At 40.3% G+C, this 25,904-nt stretch overlaps 1 protein-coding gene across 2 annotated transcripts; it reads right to left on the bottom strand.

Moving 5' to 3' along the window:
• Positions 1 to 245: 245 nt before the first annotated feature.
• On the bottom strand, positions 246 to 18,173 carry hpf1 (histone PARylation factor 1). Of its 2 annotated transcripts, none has more exons than XM_066661054.1 (8): positions 18,035 to 18,173; positions 14,327 to 14,513; positions 13,193 to 13,379; positions 6,792 to 6,890; positions 6,417 to 6,567; positions 3,187 to 3,274; positions 2,244 to 2,416; positions 246 to 679 (listed from the first exon to the last, which is right to left on the bottom strand). In XM_066661054.1, exons 1-8 carry the CDS (start codon positions 18,077 to 18,079, stop codon positions 545 to 547), a joined length of 1,065 nt encoding a protein of 354 aa, XP_066517151.1. In that variant the 5' UTR covers positions 18,080 to 18,173; the 3' UTR covers positions 246 to 544. The 2 variants fall into 2 exon arrangements, with proteins under 2 accessions (XP_066517151.1, XP_066517152.1); XM_066661055.1 differs by lacking the exon at positions 18,035 to 18,173 and adding an exon at positions 16,281 to 16,623 and having other exon boundaries at positions 247 to 679.
• Between the last annotated feature and the right edge of the window lie 7,731 nt (positions 18,174 to 25,904).

Genomic DNA, 25,904 nt, shown 5'->3' with positions numbered 1-25,904 from the left:
AATAAGACTTTAAATAATTTATAAAATGAATAGCAGCAGACATCATATCAATTTTATTGCTGTTTTACAGGTGTGTAAAATAAATACTAACTTTTCACCACAATTAAGAGACTATACTTTTCACTACCAAGTCAAATAATTTTGTGCAGTGCTGGGCAAATCTCTTTTTCTGGATCAGTGACACAGGTTATAAGGCAAATACTGGGGGCCTGGTGTAGGCCCCACTTTCGCTCCCCACACCCTCAGAGCTAGGGACAAAGACCTGAGTGGGCAAGGCCTCGATACCCTGTCTGTTGCAATGTCTAGGAAACATCATCAAATCACATGAAGTTCAAAAGGATGTTTAAAAATAAAGATTTTATTAAGCACCTACTTCAGAACAACATCAACATGACGTTACTTCCTGCCAACAGAACCCATCAGAACCCCCAGACCCAACTTTCACACCGGAACACCATCCTAGCTCCAGAATAGCATGAATTGGTTTGTGTGTGAATAGAGGAACCCCACCCACTGACAGGAGGTCACTGCAGGCCACACCCACTCAGACAGTGGTCAGCTGATCCAGGTCATCATAGGAACGATGGGCAAGGTGAGACTCCAGGATTTCCCCAAACAACCCTCGCTTCAGGAGAGAGTAGGCCATCTGCAGCAGCTGATTTATCACCTTATAGAAATACTGCACTCGTGAAAACACACACACACACACACACACACACACACACACACAGGTTTGACTATATATGTTAGGACTATGAAAAAAAGGAGCTAAATAACACTAAACCTAACCCTGATATCAGTAACCAGATAAACTTTTGGCTTTGTTACTTTTTGGAATAAAAACATTTAGACACGCTGTCCTGAGAAGTGAGTGTCTTCTGGAATTTTGTCTTGACAATACAGTGTTTCCAGTACTGTGTATTTTGTGGCGCTGCCGCTCAATCATAATTTAAACAATTACATAAAACCATATTTACAAAAGCAGAGGGCTTTTATTTTGGAGTGAGGAATACCGGAAGTGGAAAAATGTCAACTAACGTGCTGCTTCTATCTCTACACACATGACAAGTGAGCGAGAGAGGGAGAAAGAGGAAAGGAAAGAAAGGTAGAATAAACTAGCTAACTTCTAAATGTTTGAAAACATTTAGAAGGTTATTTTAGATATGGCACATACTGTATAATGAATGGGGCCTGTTTAGATTCTACATATGTTTTAAAATACTGTCAAGGCTAAAGCGTCCATTTTTAACACAGATTAATCATATGACCATATCTGACCCCAACATTTCTTTAGTAAATTAAGAGATTTTAATTCAAAAATCATCAGAACTACACTGAGATAATTATAATACAGAAAAAAAGATTCCTCTATACCAGTGGTTCTCAAACTGTTTTCACCTCCAGCCTATTATAGCACATAACTGATGTAAAACTGATTCCTTCTCATTTTTATTTCTTTCAAAACACTTGTCCCATACATTTTATATGTTCTCATAAATGTATAATTGTGTCTGAAACATTCAGTTTAGGCCTATAGTTATTTGTTTTCCCTCTATAATTTGTAGTATTTTTTTTGTATGCAAATTTTTAGTAAATAAAAGCAACAAAAACATGCAAAAGTTCAAGCAAGACTTATGCTCCGCACCTGCCCCTGGAACCGAAGAAGAAACGGGCTCACATGTTTCTGTGGTAAGACTTGGAGGTTTTGGTTTTATAATGAGTTGTACTTGGTGTAAAATATTTGAGAACCACTGCTCTATCCTGTTGGTCATGTATCACTACACTAACTTACACATGTATTTGTTTTATTCCTCCCCATATAAAGAATTACTAATATTTTAACCTGTAATTTATCAAAGAATATTGTAGCAATAAATAAAAGTATTGGATTTAATCGTGTTGTGTTGATGTTCTTTTATTTTAAATTAAAAAAATCTATTTTAAAGCTTTACTCAAGAATGCATGAAGTGTGCACGTTATTGAGCATTAATGGGCCTTCTCTGGCAGAGTTTCCCTATGATAGAGCCATGGAGCCCTTTTTTAAAAATAAATCATGAAATAATAAGTGCTGTATTCCAGGCTGCAACCTATGCAATTCAATTTATGAAAATTGTGTGTAAATTTTGTGTAACGTATGTATTTTTCTTCGCTTTTTAATTAATTTTGCACTGTACCAGTTGGGGGCAGGAGTGTGTGTGGAAACACTGAAATGTAGACTGTGTTTTTGTGTGTGCATGCATTACTTGAGATCCAAAGCAGAACAGATCGATCCCCAGCTCGTAGCCCATGCCATAGTCACACTCATCGTTGGCAAACTGAATGAATGTAATCAACTCCTGAATCGGAGCAAAGGCTTTCATCCTTTCATCATCATCCTCAGCTTCAGATATCGCCCTGCATATCATTTTCAGCTCAGCTACACGCAAACAGATAAACAAACAGATAAACAAATAAATACATGCCAGCTACACATGTTGCTAGGGTGTTGTATGGATGTTACTATGGTATCCCAGGTGGTTGCTAAGGTGTGGCAGGGTGTTATGTTATCCTAGGTGATTGTCATGATGTTACTCTGTGGTCATTAAAATATCACAGATGGTCACTAAGGTGTTGAAAAGTTTTTGCTACAGTACCCCCCCAGACAGCGAGCATATAATCGGTCCATTGGCATAAAAATCTGTCACACTACTGACTGTAGACCACTGCTGGTCCACCATCGGACCACTCAGATTATTGTCCTGTACAGGATATAACTCATTTATAATCTCCTCAAACAGATTTTACATTTACAGAGACTTTTATTCTGGAAACAATTTTATACAAATATTACCAACAACTATGAGAGATATAATAATGAGTATAAGTCTGATATAAAATGATTAAATGCTAAAAATGTTGACACTGTGCTGGATTAAAATTATTTACTAATCTTATTTATAAAGAATAACAAAAGAACCTAATGAAGGAAAACAATGTAAATTGGACTGTGAATGGAAAAGTGTTAAATGTGGCATTTTGTCTAAAATTATGTTTAATCACCAGTGGTCCGCCCAGAAAACGCTGTGTAAAACACTAGTGGACCTCCAACTTTGCCCTCAGTGGAACAACAGTGGTCCATCATGTCCTATCAGGGTCAGGTGGTTGCTAAGATTTTGCCAATAGCAACATGCCATTAACAGTCAGTACCATTGCTGTGGGGGAGTTCTCTGTATCCCACGTTGTTTTTGTCGACAGGAACCACGATACCGGCCCCATGAAACGTCTTGCATACCACCTTCAGAACAACAACAACAAAACAATTACACACTTTACACTGGTGGGCGACATGGCCCTAAAATAATATCACAATAATTCAGGGTATTTTTGGTGATAATGATTTTTTTGGAGATATGACAAAACACTGAATAATACATTTATTACATTTCAAGAATACACTATTGCAACAAAATATATTTTATATTTATATATTTAATGCAATATAATATATAAAATATTTTAATAATATTAATATATGTTACATGTAAACATTTGCTTAATTTGTAAACAGTAACTTACCAAGACACTGATTTTGTATAAAAATAATGTAGCATATTTAAATTATAATAGTACACAAGAGAAGATGTAAAATATCCTATGGTAATCCATTAGAACTTCTCATAGGGCCCACCTCAGTCTCTTCCTACCTGCAGCCACCAAAATTCCTTTTGGATCCTAAACCTCAACATTATGGTTGCTGTGGCCGTTTATGATCAAATCAGCAACCAGCGATCATTAACAACTACGGGTACTCATTGAGCTCAGTCCATGAGTACACAATCCAGCCACTGTTTCACTAGCTCTTCACAGGGGGCATCAGGCAGGCACCTCTTCTCGTTAGTGTTTCACTGAATTAAGCCCAAAACACCTCCAGAAGGCTCAACAGTATAGTCTGGCATCCCAGACACACACCCCTCCAACCAGCTTTATAGTCATACCTTATCCTTTACCATCAATAGCCATAAACCAACATCATGGTGACTAAGGCTGTACCTAGCCCCACTGGCACCGTTAATGAATGCTCAGTGCACCAGTTCCATGTGAACTTTACATGATACATCACCAACAACCACAATAGTACCTCTACAGTGCATTTGCCCAAGTAATCTGTGCTCATCCGATCCCTGATGCCAAACAACAAAAGCAGGGATGTGGCTGATTTGGCAACAAAATCGCCTGCCACCCATCTTCCCTCCCAACAAACATGCTAAAACCCTTAGCACCTCATTATGTCTCCATGTATACCTCCTCTGTGACAAACTAACTTTACTAGCTAATACAATATGCTTCAGCATGCCAACCCCTGTACATAATCCACAACTATGGTCTTCACCTACCCACTGTCAAAGATTTACAGTGTTGGAAGGACGTCATAAGTTGCTAAAAAACTAAATACGACTTGCCTCCATCGCCCATAACTCTTGCCAGGAAATCTTCTGCTTCTCTAGATTCTCCCATTGAAGCCCCTGGCCTTGTTTTGCCTGTGATGCTGCTGTTGCACACCATGCCTCCTGCTTGCGAATAAAACAAGTAATTTTCCTTCTCTCTGGTGACGTGGCCTTACTAAGCTTTCCACGAATCACCTGACCCAAGGCCTGCTCTCCCGCATTGTACTTGGCCAATCACAACCCTTAGTTCTAATTAGCTCCTAGCTACCAAGACGGCCACTTTTGGATTCCACTTCCTTTGAGTTTGTGTGTTTGGCGCTGCTGCTTTTACCACTGCATTTTTTGATTCTGACAAAATCATCTTACGACTCAAATAACTTGAGTGGTAGCTCCAGTGCCCCTCTCCCATACCATGCCACGCTACTTAAACATTGCGGCACCCCTAGCCACTTCCTTATGGCCTTGTTAAAAACACTTTCCATCCTCTCTATTTCTGTGATTTAAATATCATAAGCTGTCAATGGCCACCTAACACGAGGCAGTAAGCCAAACTGCAGACGCTACAATTTCAACTTTCCTGGCAAACACGATCTATCAACGCTATTAACAGCCTTCACCTTTTCAGCTTTTAGTCCCACAACTTGTTCGATATCATTTAGCGCTGCACTATACCATCTACCTAAACTCTTCACTGGTCTCTCCGGTACTGTGGGGATTATTTCGACTTCCATCAAAATTTTTCTTGCACAAGTTTTGCTTTGACAATCGACATAGATTGCTTGGTTTAACTTTCAGCCTAGCCAACCATAGATTATCATTTAACTTCTCCAGCAACCGCTGTGTGCAATGCACAGTAGACCTTAGCATCATGTCATCCATGTAAGCCCTAATTTGGGGGAGCCGAGTGCTGTCATGCAACCTTGCCAACCCATCCCCACCTAAAGGACCTAATTAACACCATTTCCATTGTAAAAGCTAAGGGTGTAATCTTACATCCAGCCATTCATTATACCTATTCTTATCGCCATGTTGTAACAAATTCCACTGTACTAAAGCAAAACTGAATATCCTCAAAGTATGCTTTAACCAGCCTAATAAACTTATCTGGCACCTGGAAGAATTCAAGCTTTCCACATAAGTTTATATAAATATAATAATCTAATTGTGTGTGCAACAGAAAATGTAAAAATTATATTAAAAGTAACCTTAAAACTTTGCAGTAAATAAGAAAAATATAGAATAGGGGCCATGCTGAGTCAGTGTAGTTTATCTGCTTGGGTTAGAACTCACTGGATATTGAACTATTTTAACAGCATTTTTGATTTTTTGCTTCTGTCTTAGGGGGTAAAACATTAGTTTTGTTACCCCTTTAACTGTTAAAGGAGCAATCTGTAATATTGAGACAAAGTGTTTAAAATCGGAACTATAATATAATTTTAAAACAGTGGAGAGAGCTGTCTGCCTCCTCCCCCTCCTCCTGAGATGTGAAGATTGACCAAGTTGCCAGTTTGAGGAAAAATGAATGAACAAGCAAGATATGAGTTTAAAAACTTTGGACCATAATAGCTAAGAATAATGTGACATAATCAAAATATTTACATAATTTCACTAAAATATCTACCTGCATTTACAAGGCTTAACTGTCCAAATCCACATTAAATATTTAGACTAGACAAGGCTGGTGTTACTTATCGATTTTCCATTCCATCATAAAATGTTGTTTAGGTAGATCTTTGCTTCTTATTCACAATTTTCGTAGTCAAAATATTTCGTTCCACCTTTATGTCCGTTTATGAGTTTACAAACAATTTTTCCCTGTATTTACAAGAATTTACAGTCTAAACCACCTTTATGTTTGATGTTAATGTGTTGCTTGTTTCGTCTTAGCAGTTTTTCTGTGGCTTTAACGTTGTTTATATAGACAAATTAAGGAATAAATATATTGTGATATAAATTTTGGACATATACTCTAGCCCTCACACACACACACACCTTCTTGTCCCTCAGTTTCATAGCCTTGGTTTTCTGCTCCAGGCACAGACCCAGACGCTCTGCCTCAGTCTTTAGCGCCGCCTCCAAACGCTCAAGATCTTCTTTATCGTACTTTCCCTCACTCTCTTGCTTCTTACGGGAGAGAAATAACCTGAGAGAGAGACAGGGACACAGAGAGAGAGAGAGAGAGAGAGAGAGAGAGAGAGACAGGGACACAGAGAGAGAGACACAGAGAGAGAGAGAGAGAGAGAGAGAGAGAGAGAGAGAGAGAAAGAGAGAGAGAGAGACAGGGACACACAGAGAGAGAGAGAGTGTGACAGAGTGTAATACCCTTCAGGCTGTGTATGGGCACTGTGACTACTGTAGGACACTTACAGTACGGCAGTGAAGAGATTCTCCCCCTGGTGCGTGATGGTGCAGCCCAACCTTGCCTCATTCTCTCCAATAAACACTGGCAGGGCATCAGGACTGTCCCTATACACACACACACACACACACACACACACACACACACACACACACACACACACACACACACACAGTGAGGATCCTGTTTTCCGAGCAAATTGAACCCTCTCACTCGGATGCTGAAAAGGTGGGAGAACCATGTATTAGTTGGGCTGAGCACATGGAAAGTCTGGGGGAGGTGTGTAAAATGGGTTCACCACCACTGGCTCTCCTAATAAAGCCCTAGCTCCCAGAGCCTGCAGCTGAACTCAAGGACGACAACCCCTTTGATCTCAGGTTGGGCGAGCATGGTCTCTCCAAGGACAAGCAGGAGGACCTACTGGCTCCTTTTGTTGCAGCAGCTTAAGGGGGGAAACAGGATAAGGCGGAAATGCAGTGCTGCTCAGAAGCTGGATGTTCAGTGGCCTGCTCCTAACACAGCCAAAGTGGCTACGAGATTCTCTGGTTTCTTCCTTGCGCCATTTCTGACAGTGGTGAAACATTGCCTCCCGCTGTTTAAAGTCCTCATGGGCTAAACCACTGTTGACCCGTACCGCAGTTCCGGGACAGGTCCGGGACAGACAGGTCTGCTCAACCCCCTTCCCATGGACCCATCGCTATCAGCTTATCTCGCCCATCACACAACCTAGGAGTCGCATTACCAGCCGTGCTTCCCTCTAAACCCTGCCCTTTTTCCTCCTCTGAGCTGGATTAAGTTTACAGCGCTCGGCTAGGGCTATGAATTCGGTCACACTTCTCCAATCAGGCGATGTGTCTGGCCGAGCTCATAGAGCAACTGCCTGCAGAGAGCCCATAAATTGCCTTACTTAATGAGTTCAGAATTGCCTCGGATTACATCCTGCACATGTCCCGCTGTGCTGCACTGTCGCTGGGCAGAGGAATGGCATCATCACCAGAGGAATGGCTCATCACCACTTGGCTGACTATGTCCGATATGTCAGAACGAGACCCGGTGTCTTATTTGGACGAACCAGTCTTATCGGAAGGTCTGTTTGGTAACTGTCTCTTAGCCATTCAGGCTACATTCGAGATTAGGTAAAAGCGGACAGAGGCACTGCGCTCTATTCTGCCAAGAAAGGAGGTTAAGCAGGAGCCACTGTGGGTCGCTCTTAAGCCCTCCACTCCATTTCCCGCTATGAAGAGATCTGAATCAACAGTTTCTCCGGGGAACACCCCACCTAAGCAGCAACCACAAAAGCAAGGGCCCTCCCACCTGGACTTCTGAAGGATTCAGCGGTGAGGAGGAAGAAGCCCAACTCCTCCTAAGCTTCAGTTTAGTGTGGGAGAGGTTTCTGAGGCTCAGGGACACCGCAGCCGCTCCCCTCAGGTCACTCAAGAGGCATCACCCTTCTTTTGTGCTGGGGCCCAGTCCAAAAAGGACACATTCTACCCCGATAGTGTTCCCCAAGCACCTGTTCTGCCCAGACATATGTGCACAAACATCCCCCCAATCCTTTCCCAGTTCTCGGGTGTGGGTGGGTTTCCCTCAATGTTTTCTAGCCCCCAGTCTGGGTGCAATAAAATATCATATTGTTCCTCTATGTGCTTTAATAAAGTGTCATTTTTTACATAAGGAAATAAAGGTGTGTTTCAAGCTCAATAAAAGATCTTGCATCAGTGAGACTGAGAAAACATACTGTGTGCTCCCCAGCTCAGCCACAAGGGGGCTTCATTTCACCAGAGGGGGCCAGAATGGAGAGTCAGTCCCCTGGTGGTGATGCAGATATGGGATCGGTTTGGCAAGGCCAATGTAGATCTCTTCACATCCAGAGAAAACATGCATTGTCTTCTGTTTTTCTCTCTAACGGACCACGACATGCCCCTAGGAGTGGATGCATTGGCACACCTGTGGCCAAACACTCTTCAGTATGCGTTTGCTACAATACTTTTTATCTTGCCGATATTGTGAGGGTGCGCCAGAGAGACCGATATGGGTTTTTTGATGCCCGATGCCGATTTTTAGACAGCAGTAGTGGCCGATGGCCGATATGTAAAGCTGATATTCCCATTCCTCAGACAGTGAATAAATTAGAGGTATTATCATGATTTATTTTTACAGAAAACCCTTCAAATTTGTAAAAGAAACCATTTAGAGGTCCTGAAATATATATGAAATGGTCAAAAGCTTATGAAAAACACAAAAAATAGGCACTTGTCTTTTTTTTTTTTAAATTTGCCTATAACCTGAAGAGTTCATGAGTCTCATTACTTTTTTTCTTTTTAAAATTGTGTCTCCAGGGGTCTACTTTCATCAAAAAAGTTGATACCCTCCTACTGATTTGAAGTTATTCAAGCTGTAGCCGACAGTGGACAGATGGCCTCTCCAAGTGTCTCTTTAGACCCCAAGCTCTCCATAAGGAAAATTATTACTTTTACAGCAAAAATACAGTGAATATATCTTGTCTAGACCTAATGTCAACATCTTAGTGTTTTTCTTTACTTTCTTTGAGAAACCCGTCTCCTGTCCCTCAAAGTGGCCATTTACCCCTCACCAAACAATAAAAACCCTTAGTTATGGTGTGTTTTATTCTGATTTACTGAGTTTATTTCTGATGTTTACACTTGTTTCTCACTGAGTAGTGTTCCTTTAAATGACTGATTGAAATGACTGAGAGCAAGGCAACCTTCCCCACACCCCCTGCTGCATTTAAATGTCTTCAAAGGGGGAAATGTAACTAGTAAAAGACATCTAAGCCTTGAAACATGTTTATTGACTTGATTATTGTTTGTGGAGCTTGTGGCTGCCAAACAGAACCATTTCAGTCTCTCTTGCGGTGTCTGGGTCTGTTAGGCGCTGAAAACATATGCGCTCTGCTGCGTGTTTGTCCTGCCTCCTTGGGTGCACATTGCCATAACTCTGCCCCTGATTGGTCTACAGATTTGATTGACATGTCGTTTGGAAAGCTGAGCACCTAAGACACGCTGCAGTAACATGGGTCCACGGGGATCATATTTTAATTAATTTTTTGAAAATGTGTACTATTTTTTCGGCCAGTACTCTTGACACAAACATGAGGATTACTCACAAGCGGTTTGACGGAGAGGTTTGACTCAGATTTAGTCTCGTTTTGAAGGGGACTATCTAAGGTAAGCGCTGCTGTCTTAACTTTGTGTGTGAGCCTCTTGTGGGCTCTTCAGGCTTCGAGAAGCAGCGGTTTAGTCATTGATGAGGAAGAAACCTGAAGTTTGGAATATCTTATTTTTTTTGCCTTTAATTCCTTAGTCCTACATTTTAGTGTATATCCTTGTGATCCTGAGAGTCTGCCTGTTCGATTGGTGTATGATATGTACACATTGACTCAAATATGGCGCAGTGAAAATTCAGAAAATCTGTACTGTACCTAATATTTTTTCATAACAATTTCCAATAACAGCAAAAATAATTATTTATGGAGTGGGATTATATATAAAATGATTAAATCAATGAACCTCAATGACTTTAAGCTTTAATTTGGTACATTGACTGTCGACTTTGGACCTGTAGTACCTGAGCTATACTGACTGATATAACAATTAGTGATTTTTTTTTTATAGGCGCCGCCTACCAATGAGCGAAATAAGAAGCTAAATAACGCTGGGTTTCTAGGTTACAGCTATCAACTCGTTTATGATGTAGATTATTGAGTGTATGTTACAAGGAGCAGCCAGTAACAAATAGTGAGAGCTGAAGAAGAGAAAATAATGCATACCGCTTTCTCTGACGAGACGGCATGCAGCTACAGGTTGGAGGCTTGTACTCCTGTACTTGTGTTCAATGATGTCTGCCTGTAAGATGACAAAATGGACACAAGGGGCGCTCTAACAGCCAGAATGATGGATCTGCCCACAGCATGGCCTGTGTGCATTGTGTAAATATCGGCCTCTTGCGCTAATATATCGGCCGATGCCAATTATATAAAAAATGCCAAAATCGGCCTGAATATCAGCCGGACGATATGTCGGTCGATCATTAGACCTGTCCCTAATTCTGGTAGCTCCCTGTTGACACGATACACAGAGATAGTCAGTCTCCTTGCAGGAGTCCCTTGGCCTCTCCCTCTTCACAAGAACCTCATATCTCAGGCAGGCGGAGAAATAGTTCACCCTCAACTGAAGTTGTGGTGTCTCCATGCTCACCCGCTGAAAGGTCAATGTCAATGGCTCGTGGCTTACCCCTCAATGTAGTTTCCACTATTCAGAGTGCAAGGGCAGCCTCTACAAGAGGTCTGTAAGCATATAAATGGCACGCATTTGAGCTTTGGTGTCAGGTAGGCATGGGCGAAATATCAAAATAATATCTCGGTATACGGTATTACTATGGAGAGGAGGTGCTCTCTCAGGCTGCGCTAAGCCTTTGAGCACACCAACACACATTAAAAACCCGTTTCTGGGAGAGCTAAATTCAGCAACTGGTGCTGAAGGAACAGAAAAGTTTGAAAATAAGCGAAATAAAAGTGTACACTGTTTAGAAGCACAGCTGGCGCTAACAGGCACTTGTAGTTTAGCACCTCACAGCAGATTTTTCAGCGAATTGAGCCTCAAAACACGTATTTAGAGGATAAAGCCATATACTTGTGAGCAAGTCGAGTGAAGGATTTTCTGAGAATTATGTCTGTTTACAGCTTAATTCCTTTCTCTTTTAACCCAAACTCACAGCGGGGTTGGGCTACTGCGCTTGTTTTTTTCTCCACCCATTTTCAGACCGTGATATCAGCAGTTATAGAGCTCCCACAGCGCCCCTTCCCTGTGGCTCTCTTAAATGCACATGATCATTTTAGCCGATTTTTAAAAGGCATAGAACCAGACGTGACACACCGCACACATACACGTCATAAATACCGCCTCATTTTAAAGTACCATGGTATACGGTATTATCATTAGTTTACAATGTTCCATTGGTGACATTTTACCTTTCCTTCAGGAGTTATTTGAACGAGCTCTCTTTTTCAAAAATAAAAGTAGCTATATTAGCCTTTCATGAGGGTTTTTGGTGTGTTGTCGCCAGGAGCACACCCCCTAACCATACATATCATGAGGGGGTGAGGCACCTAAAGCCTGTATCTAGGTCCGCTGTTTCTACCTGGGACCTGACTGTGGCACTTGGTGTGCTATGTGCACCTCCCTTTGAGCCGCTGGAGTCTGTGGGCTTCAAATTTGTTTCATATAAGACTCCTAGCTTTAGTATCTGCAAAACGGGTGTGTGACCTCCATGCATGTTTCTCTGGGTGTGAATTTAGGTCCCATACAGCTTGTGTTGTACCGAGTGAATCGATTGATAGGGAACGTAAGGTTATGCATATGTAGTGGATATGATGAATGTGTATTAATTTCTAACACGAAATTGTGACTTTCCGAGAATATTTGATATACCCAAACTTTAGCTCGCCTCAGAGACACACAAAGCAAGATTGGAAATTGAATATAAGCTATTCAGAAAGAACTGGCCACAAATTGGTGCCTGGCTGTCTGTGTCAGAGAGTCATAAAACTGAGACTATAGGTCCTTTCAAGGAAAGTTTATGACCGGGTCTTGGGGGATCATGGAACTCTTCTCAAAAGCAGGATGCAGAGAGACACTCCTGAGGATCAGTTTAACTTTGATTAAAACATAATTCCAATCAGTTGTGTGATAAAACCAATCCTTGGTTATTTGATTGTGTGTGCACCTTTCTTGTTTGGAATTCTAGTTCAGATTCCATTTCAGAGTCAAGAACCCACAGCTGGTCAATGAGCATAATTCATTAATAATAGTTAATTCTAGCTAATTCTATTGTATAATATGTGAAGATGGCCTTCTTGTCTAAGCTGAAATTAAGACAGGTAAAGACACTACATATTAGTTAATGGCTCCCAAACATGGAGCTTAGCAAAATGAATTAAATAATTAATTATTAATAAAATAATAATGAATCATCATTGACTCCGCTATGTAGTGCTTATGCCACCACAACGTGTGCATACTATTTTCACTACCTATATAACCACTGTTCCATGAAGAAGAGGAAGCTGCCCCGCTTCACTATTAGCTCGGTGAAGATAAGCTTCTTCAACTGAAGAGAGACACTAGTGTACAAAGGTTATAGGTGTGGGGCGAGCCCACCTACCCTTGTCACTATGCGTCATATGCTTTGCAGGCATGATTAGAAGTGTCTTCACCCAGAATTGAAAGGAGCGTAATATCCCATACAGCTTGTGTTGTACCTCGTTCCTCTTCTTCAGGGAACAGTGGTTATATGCATATCCTTATGTCTGTGAGTGTTTAGTGTAACTGTTGTAGCCAGTTTTGGTGCTGTGTATAATTTGTGAGTGTGTAGTGTGTGTTTAGTGTACCTGTAGTAGCCCATGTGGTGCTGTGTGACTGTGCTGCCCTGCAGGATGGTCTGGAATTCAGGCGGATCATAGAAGTGTCTCCAGTGAAGGTGGAAGTTGGTTTTAGAGGATTTACAAAGTTTATGTTTCCCAGAGAGAACATCAAACGGACCCACCAACCGCAGACCCAGAACCTGCTGGAGAGCGTCTACTCACACACACACACACACACACACACACACACACACACACACTATGTCAGTGTTCCACATAGTTACTTGTACTTTTAATTGCAAACAAGGCTCTGATACCAGCATCCGATACCTTGTGCCTAGTGCACTTTGCTGCTCTAATGAGTAGACAACGCAATCAGTGATGGCAACCCAAGCAAAGCAGACTCCAGGGAGAACCCCAGAGCATGCCACACTGTTTTGAATGTTCTCGAACAAGGTGGATTTTTCTTTACTCAGAGTGTATTATCCTCAAGGGTAATGGTTTCCCATTTGCGAGAGCACTGTTTGTTGCCTGATGTGGTTTTTCCGCAAACTAAATTATTTTCTCTGCTCAAAAATTTTGAATTGGATCCAACACCATAGATCAGTTTGCTGCTCTTAAATAAACACTGGATGTAAGGGAATAACGAAAACTGTTTTACCAAAGATTCACAACACTCTGCGAATTCATATCTAGAGCTTGTTGCATCTCATGTTATTTATTTATAGATAGATAGATACTTTATTGATCCCAGAGGGAAATTCTAATTATTGATGGCGTAATGTGAGAAAATACTAAATAAAAGATGGACAGTTCCAGAAAGTTACAATAAAGTTTTTAATGATGGCAAAAATGTTTCAATTAATAACTAGACTACAATGCTCCTGACAGCTTCATTCTAAGTATTGGTATTGGCAAGTACAAAAATACCCATACTTATACTCATAATCGGTTGGGAAAAAATGGTATTTATGCATCCCTAGATCCACATATTGAGGACACACCTATAAAGCAGGAGTAACTGAGAGGTTAAGAGAATCAGTCCTGAAACTGTGTGGACCTCCAGCATTGCTGCAGTGGAATGGTGTAGACAAGTGGCAGCAGTACTGGGGGTCTATGATGGTTCTGACAGGGTGTGAATGTGTGTTCTGTGGTGTTTACCCTGTGGGTTCTCTGGATTCAGACGCCTGCAGAAATCCCAGAACTGATAGAAATCTTCAGGCATGCGGAGATTATACAGTCGCTCCACCTCATCCCTCACCTGCAGGGGCACACTTGACCCCTCCTTAGACTCCACCTCCAACACAGACATCTCCCTCTCCGGCCGAGCCCGCTTCACCTGCACCCCCTAATCACATCACCACAGGCCAGAGTGGGGGTTACACACGCAGACCAGACATTCAGAGTACAGTAGTAGTGTGTGTGTGTGTGTGTGTATACAGTGTGTTTTGAGTGAGTGTTTCTTATACCTGTGCTACTATGTGTAAAATCTGCGTAGTGTGTTGTATTGGTTGATACAGGGGTATGTAGGGGTGGTCGATACAATAACGTTCACAATAATACTGGTATGTTTTTTAATTCCATATCGCGATAGTGTGACCTAGGCGCGAGCTTTCAAGCGCAGGAGCGTGAACATGACTTGAGCTCAAGCTAGAGCTGGGGGATATCACAAATATGTATACATTCCATAGTATTTTTTTATACACAATTTTGAAAATGACTATATTCGTTATATCAAGCATGCAGAGGATATGCAGGATTCCATCTGAGTACATTTAAGACGTGCACAAATGTCCCATTCAGCAGTCCCAGTCACCCACCTACGTATGCATGTGTACGCAGCCATTGTTTTTGTTTGTTTGAGCAGTTCTCAGCACATTTATCGCGCGCACTCCTATCTACCTCTCTGATAACTGTGAGTAAGTCAACAAAGGAAAAAAATTAAACCAGTGGTGAAGCTTTATTTCCAAAAAAGGGCGCTGCCTTTCCCTCAACACCTTTAGGATGACAATAAAACAAAGTAATTCTTTACACATAAAAATCAAATTGAAAGTTTTATATAAGATTAAATATAATATTAAATTATTTATATAACTGTTTGTGAAGACACCATTTGTTTACTTTGTTATAAATAAAAATTAAGCAGCAGCTTGGATGCAGGCAGTTCCTAATGCGAGATTTTCAGTGTCAAGCAGAAACACCAGGCTGAGTTTACAGAAAATGTGCACTGTGTGTAACAGCACTGTCTAGGAAAATTATCAGATTGGGACTTGGTATCAGCAGATACTCTATATTAAAAAAACTTGGGATTGGGGAAAAAAAACTTGATCCTTTTGTTGTTAAACATAAACACTAATACTCTGACATTATATTTTGTTATGATTTTCATAACTGTATTGGACATTATTATATATGTCTCTGTTAAAGACCCTGTCTGATTGTTCTGTCTGTATTTTCATTTTTAATCGTCAACAGAACTCAGAAACTAAGTGTATGTCAGGTCAGTTTGAGATCAGTGCTTTATACAAACTCTCACTCAAACACACTCGCTTGCTTTATGTTGGTCCCTCACTCTACAAAACAAATCCAGTATTGCACTGATTTGCACTCCTCGAGAAACTATTCATTCAGAACCAGCAGTAAATCTTTGATAAAAATATAAATAATTGAAAATAGCTAGAAGATACAATTATAGTACAGAAATGTACAGATACTGACGAAAAGGCTTGTCTGTCTGGGTCTCAGTTCAATTGGTGAATGACATGTACACCTGGACTCAAATATGGTGCCTTGAAATATCTGAAAACCTGTACTGTCACTAATATTTTTTCATAAAAATTTCCAATAACAGCAAAAATACTTATTTATCAAGTGAGATCATATATAAAATGACTAAAACTATTAAAACTGTAGTACTTGAGATATACTGACGGATATAACAATGATTGATTTTATTATAGGTGCCACCTACCAATGAGCAAAATAAGAAGCTAAATAACGCTGGGTTTCTAGGTTACAGCTATCAACTCGTTTATGATGTAGATTATTGAGTGTATGTTACAAGGAGCAGCCAGTAACAAATAGTGAGAGCTGAAGAAGAGAAAATAATTCATACTGTTTTCTCTGATGAGACGGCACGGTGGCGCAGCAGGTAGTGTCGCAGTCACACAGCTCCAGGGACCTGGAGGTTGTGGGTTCGATTCCCGCTCCGGGTGACTGTCTGTGAGGAGTTGGTGTGTTCTCCCCGTGTCCGCGTGGGTTTCCTCCGGGTGCTCCGGTTTCCTCCCACAGTCCAAAAACACACGTTGCAGGTGGATTGGCGACTCGAAAGTGTCCGTAGGCCTAGGTGTAGGTGTGAGTGTGTGAGTGAATGTGTGCGTGTCTGTGTTGCCCTGTGAAGGACTGGCGTCCCCTCCAGGGTGTATTCCCGCCTTGCGCCCGATGATTCCAGGTAGGCTCTGGACCCCCCGCGACCCTAAATTGGATAAGCGGTTACAGATAATGGATGGATGAATGGATGTTTTCTCTGATGAGACGGCATGCAACTACAGGTTGGAGGCTTTTACTCCTGTACTTGTGCTCAATGATGTCTGCCTGTAAGATGACAAAATGGACGCAAGGGGCGCTCTAACAGCCAGAATGAAAGAGCTAGTAAATATCAGCCGATGCCGATTTTATAAAAAATGCCAAAAAAGCGGATTAATCTGCCAGCCGATATATCGGTCGATCACTAATCATATTGGCCCAAGTCCAATCCTCCATTTCCTCTAGACAGCAAGCTCATACTCCCTCATCCCCCTGTAGCACACTTCGTAAATGATGCTGAAATCTGAATCTGCTGGCCACCGTACCGGACACAGACATCTTTCTGATTGTTCCGCACAAAAGCACATTCCTGCGAGTCAGATTCAGAGCTGGAGCATGAGGGCACGTGATTGGAGTTGCCTACCATCCCCTATTAAATCCCATGCTGTGTTTTGGACCCATACTCGCGGTTCAACCTGTATACTTGAGGTGAGACTGTTAAGATCATGATTAGTTTACACGCTGCTCCCCCTCAGTTGGAAGAGGGGCAGAGACTCCACGGCTCCTAAAGAGAAAGTGTTTCCAATTGGTCGTCACGTTTTTAAGCTGATCAGCAGCCAGTGTTAGCCGTCCATTATTTACTGCTACTACCAATGGAGTCACAGTCCCGCCTACAGGGGTTTATTTTGGAGCTGTGGTGAGAGAAACAGGTAAGTGCTGAAAAAATATGGGTTCATCAGCCAAGTACCCGAATGCAGTGAAATCGTATTTACTACTTAACCATCTGCTGTATACAAACTATATTTAATTTCTCCCTCAACATATCTGTGATGACAGAGCTGACTGGATTTCAGATATTATTACATATTCATATAGATTTATGTTTGTGAAGACAATTCGTTTACATTGTTATAAAAATGAAGTCTGTACGGTGTGTAACGGGTGTGTCCTGTGTGTGAAGTACATGTAATACTTTTTCGATATAAGTGTGCAGTGTGTGTACACTCTGTAGACTGTTGTCACGATACACAACTGGCAATTTTCAACACTATAACCGCCTAAATATCTCAGTACTGATAGTATAACGATAGTAAAACCTAAAATCAGGCAAAATCACTGGTATCACTGTAAAACGTGACGCCACACGACGTGTGTTTGTCTTAGCACTTTTTGCACATTCGCAGCCCATTCTGATTTGTTTGAGCTGCCGTGCGGACTGACCGTGCTACTCTGTCTCTGTATAGTGTGTATAAAGTGTGCAGTCTATGTATACAATGTTTGTGTGCAGTGTATGTATAGTATGTGTCGTGTGTGTATAATGTGTGCACTGTGTATAGTGTGTACCTGAGTTCTGCTGTTAGTATTTTTTCTTTTCCCGCGTCCTACCATTTCTGCTTCTTCACTACACGCAGTGCGTCACTACGTCACCGCACGTAACCTTACATCACCACGCATACAGCGCTCCTCCTGAAACGTAAGAAATCGTTCCACTCCGTAGGGTCCCTAAGTAGTGCTCTTGTAAACGCTACACACTACAGCGCTGTGGTTGATTTTGATTTGCGCATGCACAGACCTTCACGCACGTAGTCTATAGAAGCAGATATTTTTTTTTTCCGAAGCAGAGAAAGGCTTCATACTACGGAGCCCTCCCGGACGTGTGGGGAAAAAACAAAACAAAAAAAAAGGACATATGGGGGATTTTTTTTGGTAGATTATTTTTTTCCCTTATCTTAATTATTTCGAGATAAGTATATCGGGATCTCAAGATAATTTAATTGAGGGGAAAAAAATTAGCAATACAGGGGACACTTTTCCGGAGCATTGCCAGATTTGCCCTGTAAATGACACAAATACTCCATTCAGGCAACATTCCACTCATTTCCCTAAGCCCAGTTTCTAAGACTCCAGTGAAGTTGGTTTTAATATTGGCATATTCAGATTTCTTTCTTCAATAGCTCTCAACCGGTGCGTGGAAATGGTTTAATACTTGCAAATTATTGTTTTTGGGATCTAAGACAAGCAGCTACAACTCAGTGTATTTCATGTCCTAGAGGGCAGTGCACTTTCATAATTTCCGTAGCCAAAACCAAATTCTACTCATCTATTAATTGCTGGAGTTAAGTGGGTCTTTTTAAGTAGGGAAATTACCATACAATGCTGGACACAGGCTCTTCAGAATCTGATCTGAAGTAAACCACTCTCCATTATTGGTAATAACATGGAAAGTGATCGGCATCTTATGTTAGGGTGACGCTGGCACAAGCCAGTGACATCGGCACCTTACGTACGGGTGACAGTATGGAACGCCGTTGAGCTCTAAAGGTGTTGGATTCTCGGTGCTAACAAGTAGCTTATAATTTCGTGTTAACACGCTAAGGTATTTACATGTTAACACGTTAAGTTTGTGTATTTCATGAATCATGATTCTTACTGGTGTATTGCGTAATTGCCAAAACAACATAAAGCTTTTTTTATTTTTTTTTTTTTTTGAGATTTTGTATAAACATTATACATATTGGGCGGCACGGTGGCGCAGCAGGTAGTGTCGCAGTCACACAGCTCCAGGGGCCTGGAGGTTGTGGGTTCGATTCCCGCTCCGGGTGACTGTCTGTGAGGAGTTGGTGTGTTCTCCCCGTGTCCGCGTGGGTTTCCTCCGGGTACTCCGGTTTCCTCCCACAGTCCAAAAACACACGTTGCAGGTGGATTGGTGACTCGAAAGTGGCCGTAGGTGTGAATGTGTGTGTGTCTGTGTTGCCCTGTGAAGGACTGGCGTCCCCTCCAGGGTGTATTCCCGCCTTGCGCCCGATGATTCCAGGTAGGCTCTGGACCCCCCGCGACCCTAAATTGGATAAGCGGTTACAGATAATGGATGGATGGATTATACATATTTAAATATGATACATTATATATATATATATATATATATATATATATATATATATATATATATATATAAACCCCTCACTTCAACCACCGCAGAATTTACTGCTGAAAAAGATTATGATCTGATATTTCAGATTTTTGGTTCAATTTAATTTTGAAGGAGATTTAACCTCTCAAGTTTTTAATGTATATATAAAGATAGATACATATAATTAAATAAAACATGAGTAAATGAATGTATCTTTAAACATATTATACATGTTTACAGAAAGAGGAGGATCTGGAAAGTTAATTTCACTATGGGTTAGTATCGACACTGTATTGTTTAGCAGTATGCTATTAAATGAATGCACATAATTTATCAATGAGAATGAATTACGCCTCAGTATGTGTCACAAACATAGTGTGAGAGAATAGTGATGTTTGTTTATGTTGTTTATTATGAAAAGCTTTAGAGCTTTTTATGAAATTATATCATAATATGCATGTTTACAAATGTTAAGGTATTAAACACCAGAGCCTTTTATTGTGAATAATAAACTTCCAGTTGCCATGGGGATCAGCTTACTGGTACTGCTGTCTTCACATTGCTCACATAGGGCTCAATGTAGCCATAGGTCCGAGCTCACAATGTTATGAATAATTCAGATGAAACATAGGAACTACATTCAGAAATGATTTATGTTTCATGTTAGCTACAGTGTGTGATGTAAGTCCTATTATGAATATGTAAGTACGCCCGGATTTGAGGCCTCCCATTGGCGGAAACCTTAAGAAGCGTGTAAACGTGTCATTTTTGGCGCGCATGTGTTCACATATTTAGAGACCAACGCCGTTCCATAGTGACAGTGGTATATTCCGTTGAAATCGCCATCTTACGTTCAGGTGACAGTGGCATATTCCGTTGAAATTGGCATCTTACGTTCAGGTCACAGTGGCATATGCCAATGGCATACGCCGATGACATTGACATCCGTTTTTACATTGGCATATACGCCACTTCATTGTTGAACATCTGCCAGTAGCTTAAGTTTAGCTAGCACATGGATGTTTAGGCTATAACTAGCACACGTATGCTACTAGCATGTAAACGGACCAAACAAGTAGCTAACTAGCTAACATGCTACAAACATAGCATCCCATATTCGCACACAGTCCACTATCTCTGTGTTTATGGACAATTGCACTACAAGCTTTTCCCATTCTAATATCATTATATATGTCTGCATCAGGCACAAAAAGCCAAGAACTGAAAAGTAATATTTAGGTGCCTGCAAGTCGTTTTAACATTAAATATATTGTAACATTTATTAAAAACTGGATATCTCCAACAGAGTTTTTTGATTAGTGACAATTATATTTTGACTAGTCAGAATCACAATTTAAGTTATCTGCATTTACAATCTGACTAAGAACAGTAATTTCAGATATATTTTTCCTAGTTAAATTTTCTTTTAAAATATATCTAATGACCTCAGCGAATTCGTCAACTGATGAGTCATAAATCTTGAATTAGTATTAAAGATATCTCAAATTCTAATTCGACTGGTCAAAAATGCATTTTTAGATATCTGAATTCATTGTGTGTATTCGTCACCCCATGTGCCACAGCGGTTGCCAGGTGTGTTCATTTTAACCGAATTTGGGCTTATTTCTTTGTAAAGTCGCTTACATCGAACACCAGCTTATGCTCCATCATTGAGAAATGTTTATAAATTTATTTACATGTCAGGGACTGGGGGAAATACAGAAAAAAATCTACAACGCTGAAGTTGGCTTCTTATTCAGATATTCTGTTCCACCTTAAATGATGCAGTAATTGCATTCTGTCGCCAATAGATGCCATGACCATACTGTGGAAATATTACATGTTTGGCTTATTTTCGTGGGCATTATCTCTATGAAGCAATCCCAAAAAGGCAATAACATTTTAGAAACAAGCTCCAAAAAGCAACCCACGACTAAATATTTGTAAGTGACTTTACTGCAAATGTAAAACCAAAGTCCACTATAATATGCAGACCTGGCAACTTTTACATGACGCTAAAATGGGCTATGTATGTCAGCTACATTTTCACTAGTCAGAATAATAATTTAAGATATCTACAATCACATTCGGACTAGTCAGAACTTTCATTTAAGATATCATATACTCCTAAACTGACGCTACAGATGAGGTGTAAATTGTGCCACTGCGATGTATCACCTTGCCGCTAGGTGCTGGCACCTATAAATGACTTTCAGTTCTCGGCTTTTTGTGCCTGATGCAGATATATATCGTGATATTAGAATGGGAAAATTTTGTAGTTCATTTGTCCATAAATAAAGTGACTGTGGACTGTGTGCGAATATGGGATGCTATGTTTGTAGCATGTTAGTTGTTTGGTCCATTTACATGCTAGTAGCATACGTGTGCTAGTTATAGCCTAAACATCCATGTGCTAGCTAAACTTAGCCTACTGGCAGATGTTCAACAATGAAATGGAGTCTATGCCAATGTAAAAACGGATGTCAATGTTATCGGCATATGCCACTGTCACCAAAATAAAAATCAATGCCACTGTGACCTGAACGTAAGATGCCGATGACTTTTCATGTTATTACTGCCTCTCACATATCTTGTAAACAACAGACCAGAAGGGCTACAGCTAGGTACTGCTACTGAATCGAAGGGAGTGTGAACTAGTATTAAAGGCTGGTGAGTTTTTAGCCATATTTAATCTTTTTAGATAGTATAACCCCACAGGCATGACTTTTGGATTACACAAAATTTTGTTATGACTGTGCAAAAGTCAGAGACAGTCATGTAAAATATATTCATTTTTGAGTTAAAACACCATTAAGTACAAGTTATACATTTATTTTTGTCTTTAATGATTTTAGCATTTAAGCCTTAACAACTCAATAGAACATATTCCATAATACATCAGTATTTAGTCTGCAGCCACATATTTGTTTTTGAACTGTCACTTGTCTCATAATGTCATATGAAATCTTGAGAGCATCCATATGAAATTTGTTTCACACCATATTCACCACTGCAACTGGAGCAAAACAGTCAGTGTATGATATTTTTGTACTTGTGTGTGTATAAATGGATTTGTGAACCTGCAATGAGAATTTGTACATGTGTAACTGTTAAGTTGTATTTGTGGGAGAGGAAAAACATCTACAGGTTTTTAACTCCTAGAAAGTTTTTCTCTGTGACTTCAAATTTGCCGATTCATATGTGTGATTATTTTCTACAACTACAAATCTCACTGTCACAGGTGCTCAGGGGTTTTACACCAAATACAAATTCACAGGAATCCACCACCGACTTACACTTGAATGCAGCATATTTCACTGCTGTCTGCTGTTTGTGTATACATGCAGGCTCTTTCTGAACAGCCAGAGTGTTGATAACTCAGTATTCTGAGAGAAGTTGCAAAATCATGTCTGTATTTAAAGCTTTTTAAAATTCTAAATGTTTTTGCTCCAAAGTTATAATTATTCTGGCAATGAAGCATTAGTTTGTAGGTGCCCTGGAAATGTGCTGAAATATTGATTACTCTAATGTGACTCGTTTACAAACAAAAAGAGTGTAAGTTACCTGCTGATTTCTTTTTCTGATACAGCCTGGGTATCTGACAAACTCCTGCCTGCTCTCGGCATGTAGCATTTCAGGGAAAATTCCCACAAGGTTTCGAGGAGCGGAGCTGTCTGTCACTGTGTGTAATTGGAAAGTGTGTGGTGTTTCATTCAGGGTGGTAATGTGGGGACTTTGAGGACTAACAATGATCCAACAATCAAATATCTGTGAAAAATGTGATTGTGTGGGGTGTCCCACGTTTTTAAAATGAGTTGAACACCCTGAAATGTGAAAAATGCCAGTTTTAAGACTAGGATTAATGATAAAGGTTCATAGTCTGAGAGTCTGGGGTTAATGTAGAGGTTTAGGATTAAGGTTAAATAGTTAAAAATAAGTTAAATTACTAAAGATTAAAGCTTTAAGCCTGACTAATTAAAGACCAGAGATTAGTACTAAAGGTTTATGGCTGGAATTAATGACTAGGTCAAAGTGAAAAGGTTTGATCAACTTCACCCGGTGCTGCGCAGACTGATCACCATTTGTTTCCAAGCGGTGCATGCGGGATAGTTTTTTTCTGACTTGCGTCTGCGCCTGCGATACATCACGATGATGCATTGCGTTTTAATCTCTTGAGTGAGAGGCAGCTGCAGGCTCCAGAGCCAGACACCATAGCAAGCAGTTTTAACATTAAATTGCTTTCGTCTGACTATAAATAAATGATCCATTTTAAAAATAATAAATCCTGAATTAGCATTAAAAACATCTCAAATTTGAATCAGACTATCAAAATGACATTTTCAAAAATCTGAATTATAGTAATTGCGTGCATTAGTCACCCCAGGTGTGCCTATTTTAAACTGATTTTGGGCTTATTTTTCTGAAAAGTCTCTTACATCATAATAACACCAGCCGATGCTCCATCAATGAGAAATGTTCATACGTTTATTTACATGTCAGGGACTTGGGGGAATACAGAAAAAAAATCTACAACGCTTATTTGGATGTTCTGTTCCACCTTAAATGGTGCAGTAATTGATGCCAATAGATGGCAACATATGAACATGACTTCCATACCCTGGAAATATTACACGTTTTGCTTTTTCCTTGGATATTATCTCCATAGATGAAGCAAGCCCAAAAATGCCACTACACTTTACAAGCTCAAAACCAATATTTGTAAATATGTAGAATTTAATTTCAGATATCTACAATATAGTTTCAGATATCTTAAATTATAATTAATAATTTAATAAATGTAATAAGGAGGGAATTTAAGATATATTTAAATGGAATTATGACTAGTCAGAACAAAAGTTATCTCTAATTTACTTTTTGACTAGTCATAATTTAATTGTAGATATCTGAAATGGTAAATTTGACATCATTAACACTATTCAAAATGTAATTAAAGATATCTTAAATTATTTCATCTAGTCAAAATATAATGAGATATCTTAATTTAGAATTGTCTAGTAATAAATTAATTGCAGATATCTGTAATATGAATCCAGTCGCATGATTTAATGTTAAACGGCTTGCCACTCAGCTGCTGATGTTGTTCCCCAGGAGCCGTGTGAGACGCATAGCAGCCTGATGACAACAGAGCTTAATCTTCATTGGCTAGAAGCTCACCTTTGGTTTCTTTCAGTTCTAAAATATAAATGTCTCTTAAAGATCCTTTATGTACAGTAATAATATCATGATCTTTCATAGAGTGAGTTTATTTACGTTATAATTTTTAAATATGATGTAACTCATGTTTTTAAATGTACTGAGATCTGCCAGAACACATGTGAGCTGTCTGTGTTGAAGGCTCTTTTCTACCCTTCCTTCTCCACTGCAACTGGCTACTCTCGCTGACAACAAATGCAAAGCGCAGTTCACCCCAAACAAGCCTAATGTGATTTGGTGTGGGTGGAGATTAACATGGACAGGACGGGGCTTCAGTGCACACACACACACACACACACACAGACGTGGTGCAGGACCAGCAGTGTGAAGATGTGATGGAGGAGTGTGAGAGCTGCTAGGATGAAAGTGTCACCTGCGACAGGTAAGACCTGCAGGACCTTCACACACAGTAGCAGTTACACACAAACTGCTCTGGAAGAGTCTGAATGAGACGTTGAATGACAGGGTGAGACACTAAGAGAGTGTGACATTGTGAATAAGAGCTGTGTGAAGTGTGTTCTGTGGCTGAGTGTGTTCTCCGTTTGTGGATAAAACTCCTGAGTCCTGAGGAGTTTACACTCTCATTTCCTGCCTTCCAGTCCTGATGTGTCTTTATTTTCGTGTTCCTGGGCTATTTGTGTGAGGGAGAATCTGCTGTTTCTATTCGTGACTTAATTCAGATTTTCATCTCTGATCTGACCCGACGTTAACCCTCCACTACACACGAACACTGTAGTGACGCCATAGTTTGACTGACTAGAGTGACTGTGCCTCTCAGATCTGTGAGATCACTGAGAGAACCTGATATTTTTTTTTCACAGCCACATAGGTACGCCAGAATGTCATCAGCCCTTTAATCATTAAAGTACTCATTACTTGTGTTCTACTTGTTCTAGGATAGAGTCATCTTACTTGTGAAACACAAATACAGGGGGATGCTTGGGTGCTAAATGTTTTTACTTTGGCATCACTGTGATTGTAGTAGGCTTGTGTAGGAAAAAAAAGTCCAGGGGTGAATTTTGTTCCCAGTCTGGCCCTGATGATGCTCATCCTCTTAAGAGTGACTGAGTGTGCCCCCTGGAGGCCCAT

Source organism: Hoplias malabaricus, chromosome 2 (genome assembly GCF_029633855.1).
Source record: "Hoplias malabaricus isolate fHopMal1 chromosome 2, fHopMal1.hap1, whole genome shotgun sequence".
Classification (NCBI taxonomy): domain Eukaryota; kingdom Metazoa; phylum Chordata; class Actinopteri; order Characiformes; family Erythrinidae; genus Hoplias; species Hoplias malabaricus.
The sequence above is the reverse complement of the archived record's forward strand: the minus strand, read 5'-3'. Positions and strand labels throughout refer to the sequence as shown.